General features: G+C 47.1%; 1 protein-coding gene across 1 annotated transcript; it reads left to right on the plus strand.

Moving 5' to 3' along the window:
* The first annotated feature begins 382 nt into the window (after positions 1-382).
* LOC109478605 (cytochrome P450 2D9-like) lies at positions 383-5,530 on the plus strand. Its single transcript, XM_019780276.1, has 6 exons — positions 383-875; positions 3,180-3,351; positions 3,533-3,998; positions 4,191-4,350; positions 4,682-4,843; positions 5,073-5,530. The coding sequence occupies exons 1-6, from the start codon at positions 491-493 to the stop codon at positions 5,252-5,254; spliced, it is 1,527 nt and encodes a 508-aa protein (XP_019635835.1). The 5' UTR covers positions 383-490; the 3' UTR covers positions 5,255-5,530.
* Positions 5,531-5,536: the final 6 nt, after the last annotated feature.

Genomic DNA, 5,536 nt, shown 5'->3' on the forward strand with positions numbered 1-5,536 from the left:
CCGGCGATAATGAAATGCTATTTACAAACATTTGCACGTCCGGTTGGGGTCAATGACATCGCCAGTTGCGCTCCCCTTTCTGTCCCACAGTCATTTAGCTTGCATAAGTTGTTTAGACGAGTTCTGGGCGTTTTCTCAGTTTCACAAGGACCACATGGTGCTAATGTACGTCACCAGGTAACTTAATGTGCAGGTTCGAGAGTTATCTATGTGTATGCCTAGGCAGAGAGTCGGGGTTACGGGCGGATAGGTGGGGTTGTGCTGGGAGCGAAATGTAATCAGGCTAAGAGAGGTCGTTCCCCGATCGGTGAGGTCACTGACACCCGGGATCTGGCACTCATGGCAACCCGCTCGCTGATTGGACGATGACCTGTTTTCTTTAAGTGAGGCGGGACCTTTGTCGATTATAAAAGGCCTGGTAGGTGGGTTATCAGCTTCATTCACCTGACTGTCGTCCACAGTTTGTTCGAAAGCTACAACTGCGTCCGAGATGATTCAGCCCAAGACTCTGACGGCGGGGATAACGGAGCGGGTGTTCCTGACTCCCGAGCCGACCTCGCTCGTCCTGCTCCTGGCCACTCTCGTCCTGATGCTGCGGTACCTGACGGGCCGCTCCCCCGGCAGGCTGCCCCCCGTCTTGCCCAACGCCTGGCCCATCCTGGGCCACTTGCCCTCATTAGGACTCAGGGCAGACCTTGGCTTTCAGAGGTTGGGAAAGAAGCACGGGGACATCTTCCAAGCCCAGCTCGGCACGAGGAACGTCGTGGTTCTGAACAGCTACCAGGCACTGAAGGACGGCTACATCGACGGTGGCGACGCCTACAACGACAGGCCTGACTTCTACGCATATCAGCTTTTCTCTGACGGTGGGAAAGGTGGGTAGTAACCATTCTTTTTAAATCTGATTCACAGTTCCCTTCTGCTGTATAACGTAATTTTTCTTCCACATGTGTCGATTGAGAGCAAATTATATCAGTCGCTCTCGGGAGTTAACAGATTGACAAGGTGCGCGTCTAGGCTTCTAGGTGGTCCCTTCGGCCTTATCGGGCTCGCCCAAACAACAGAAGGCGTTTGTTTGAATTCTGACTGCAGCATGTCTGGGGTTCGCTGTTTTTCCTTTGCCTAGTAATACATCTCCGACAATCCACACGTGGGGCAATTTTTTACAGACGCAAGTCAGTGCATCTCAAAACCTGGCAACAGCTGATTAGGACGTTTTTCATTTTTTTTAGTTTTTCCAGAGTGTTGTGTCGTTCGGTGGCACATGAAAGTTAATGCATGTTCACGTTCACTGTCACCACCTCGAGGTCAGCTGTGGCTATTTCTGTCAGGAGTTATCTTCGGCACGGCCTTTGATCTGTACACCTGGCTGGAAATAGCGTTACCCTGCTATAAATAGGCCTTATAGTGTTCCGCGGCTTAGTTGCATGAAAACAACACGCCTGTCTGAGATGTTGGCAGTCAGCCATGTGGCAGTCTTTACATGTGCGTTCTACCTGGTTGCACCAAACCTGCCCAGTATTCCGAGGGCGGACGTGTCTGTTTGTAAGGTCGCCTGTTGAGTAAATCAGTGCGGCCCAGTTTCGTGATAAGACTCATAACCATTAACCTTTCTTTGTTGTCTCCGAGACAACAAGTCTAGCCAGAGTACAGGTAGTACACTTAACGGGAACTCGGTGAAGTTGTCGGTTGTCCCTTTACAAATGACGGCGCCTTTGCCATGCACGATCGTGTCAGAATCAGCGCATTACCAGGCAGTGCACGATCTGGTGTCATTCCGCCGCTCATCTGATAGTCACACGGCCCGTGTTACCGCTCCGGGCACAGACCTCAAACACTGACCGGCATGACGATTCCAGGACATTAACCTGTTTACACGTCCCAAGATAAGCAAGGGAAAGCAAATAGTGGACCTAAAAATAGCCTTATCTCACCCAACAGAACAAAGGTGAAATAGCTCCATCGGCCTTGATTAGGGTAGAAAACAACCTGTCTATCTGTCTGTGGTTACTGTTACAGTAGTAAATTTGGTTATGGTAGCCTCTCTCACTTGGTATACTACAAGCGCCCCTCAACAATCTGTGTGGACAAATATTCATTGTGTAGTCACTTGAAGTCACTTATTGAATGTGAAAGAGTTGATTAAGAAGCAAAAAAACTTTTAATGTGTGATCGCGTACATTTTTGTTAGCTGGTGTGTTACGCCGAAGGGCGGTTACACCGGCTATATATACAGATACGTATACAGATACAGGAAACAAGCCACGTTCTTCCCTTTTTCCACCACCCATGCTTGTTTTACTAGTAATGTCAGTGACCCTTTTATCTCAATTTTGCCTTAAAGATATAGATCCTTCGTGTAAACCCCTTGCCAAAAGGCTGACACTTACCTGACAACTGAATACAAATTCAGAATCAACAAAATGTTGAAAATATAACAATGATCCATCAATCATCTTTCATCACTGTTGGCTTATCTCTTATATTAGTCACGTATTGTAAACAGCGTCATGTAATGTAAATGTCAGAGATCGTCCACTCGGGTCACTGACCTGGGAGTCGCCCGAAACATCACAAGTGGCTGTGCTTCGCCTAGTATTTGTACATCCTCCTCCAGATAATAACTAGGATTCGCCGAGACAAAAGCAACTTACGCAAACGCCGTGCTTGTGGGTTTTGGACAAGTCTTTTGCCACACAGACAGACCTGTTGTCAGCATTTCCTAGCAGAGTACTGCCTTCCTCTGTCCTTTGTTTTGTCATTGTGATGGCATTTCCAATACTAGTACTAGCCTGAACAAAGACGGCCTTGTCAGACCAAGTGTGTTATGCGTACGGTGTGCGTGTGGGCGAAGCTAGAAGACCTATTAGCCGTTCTGAATATTGTTGCATGTTACCTTAGCTAGGTCAACGACCTCCAAAGACACGGTATGAATTTTAACTTAGTCATCATACGTGCCTCCATGTGGTAATGAGTAGTCTCTGTTTATACAACAAGCCGCTTCATTCCGCGGAGCTTTTAGGATGTGAAAAAGGGCATAGGAACAGATGACTCGATTTCAGGTTGAAAGCACGCCGTCTGTTGTTTCTCTACTTCTCCGGATATCTGTTTTGTGGATTGCGGTGTTGATTGCGAAAGAAAGCGAAGATCTCTGACCTTTCCATATCTGCTCATTTTAGGGACAGCCTTTGCTGACGACACGCCTGCCTTCAGAAAGAAGCGACAGTTTGTCCTCAAGGTCTTCCATCACTTTGGCATCGGGAAAGCGCACGAGCAACTGGACACGAATATTGCCGAAGAGGCGCGGAAGCTGGTGACAATAAGCAAGAGCTTCAACGGGAAACCTGTCGAGTAAGTAGTGGTAACATCTTATGGGAAGACCACGTATAAGAAAATAAAAAAAAAGCATTTGAAATATTGATTAAACCTTAAATCTTGATACATGGTACCACGTACAATTGTGCAATTAAGTTTTCTATTACAGGCTTTAAGTCACTTCTGTTTTTAAAGAGAATTGCTGTTTCTGTTTCAGCCTGCAGTCCTACGTAACAGTAACCACCCTCAACATCATCTGCTCCATGGTGTTCGGAAAACTGCACGACTACCATGACGAAGACTTTGCTCAAGTGATGAAAAGCTTGGAAAACGTCACAAGGAACATGACCAACGTGGGCGTGCTGAACGTCTTCCCGTTCCTGAGGCACATCCCCGCCATGAACAGCAGCGGCAGGGAGATCCTGGAGAACAAGCGCAAAATCATGGCGTTCGTGAACCAGAGCATCGCCGAGCATCGCGACACCTTCGACCCCGACCACACGCGGGACCTGGTCGACGCCTACCTGAAGGAAACCCAAGGTAACCACGACAGGAGTGTCTTCACAGACGAGGAGATAGCGCACATGGCTGTAGAACTGATGGTTTCTGGCAACGACGCTTCGTCATTCGCTGTCCGGTGGGGCATTTTGTTCATGGCCCTCAACCCTGAAATACAGAAAAAGGTAAGAATGCAATTAAAAGACCAAAGCTGTTATCATTTTTTTTCTTTTTCTTTCCTACTTGCTTTCTTTTTTCCTTCCTTTCCTTTCCTTTCTTCTTTTTTTATTTCTTTCATCCCTCAGTTCCTTCAAAGGCCTTTGAACTTCTTAAAAATACTTAACCCATTTTTTCCCTTTTATTGTTGTTTACGGCAGGTCCAGCGTGAAATAGATGACGTCATCGATCCGAACACTAACATCAGCATATCCCTCCGCCAGCACCTGCCGTACACCCACGCCGCCATTCTGGAGATTCTGCGAATCAGACCCCTGGCGCCGATCAACGGACGGAAAACCAAGCGCGCAGTGAAACTAAGTGAGTTGAGCAAATGTTGGGAAATCTTTATGTTGACTTGTCTCACTTAATATCACATGCGGAGTGGAACTAGTTAAGTTAGGAAGTGGCTGCTTGAACTCATTTCGTGTTTATTTGGCCGCTTCGCCTTAAGAGACCGCTCCTCTGGTACACTGACATGACCTTACATCAGATCATTGTATGGCATTGGTGTTGAAAATGTAGTAGCGACATTCAGGTAATCAGCCTTGTGTTGTAAAAAGATAAGATGGCCGGGCAAGAAGCTGAACCTTGACTGTTAATCAAGCGTGGTCCATGATTTCTCATCTTCCCCTCACACGTCTTTCGACAGGGAACTACGAGCTGCCAGCCAACACCATCGTCTTGTCGAATAACTGGAACATCCTCCACGACCCCGAGACCTGGTCTGACCCAGAGACGTTCGACCCCGCGCGCTTCCTGGACAGCGACGGTCACGTGGTCATCCCCCCGCAGTTCAAGCCGTTTGGCGCAGGTCAGTCTGCCAGACGATCATTCCGTTCCGTGATAAATATAAACTAATTAAAGCACATGTGACAAAATATATGAAATAACGAAGGGTCGTGACGGATTGTAGGCGGGGTATAGAACATATCACTTGTTGCAAAACCTGTTCAATACAACAGTCTGACTCTTCATACTTTGATACTTTGTTGTTTGTTGGAGTAATGAACTCATCCGGATTACTTCTTCCTTGTGTCCAGGTCGGCGGATATGTTCCGGTCAGCAGATTGCCCATCACATGCCCTTCGTCATATTCACCAGCCTGATGCAGAACTTCACCTTCAAACTACCAGAGGGCGCTCCACAGCCGGACACGGAGGGAACAATAGGCATCATGCTGGAACCACAGCCCTACAAAATCTGCGCGGTACCGCGGCACTGAGGCAGCTATCTTATCGAGAGCAGATGCATATGACTGTATAGCACACCTTGTCGTAACCACAGGTCGGGAGATATGTGGCAAAGTACATTTTTGTACAGCATTGTAATCATTTGTCAATACATATACATGTATGTTGCAATGTACATTGTAACGCGGTGACTGTCGATAGATGCTGCACAGAACATTTTTGTAACAACTTGCCGAGACATATGCTGCAATGTACAATTTTATAACAACATTGTAATCATTTGTCAATATAGTGTTGCAGTGTGCATCATTCTA

Source organism: Branchiostoma belcheri, unplaced genomic scaffold, assembly GCF_001625305.1.
Source record: "Branchiostoma belcheri isolate BF01 breed outbred unplaced genomic scaffold, Haploidv18h27 scaffold44, whole genome shotgun sequence".
Classification (NCBI taxonomy): Eukaryota; Metazoa; Chordata; class Leptocardii; order Amphioxiformes; family Branchiostomatidae; genus Branchiostoma; species Branchiostoma belcheri.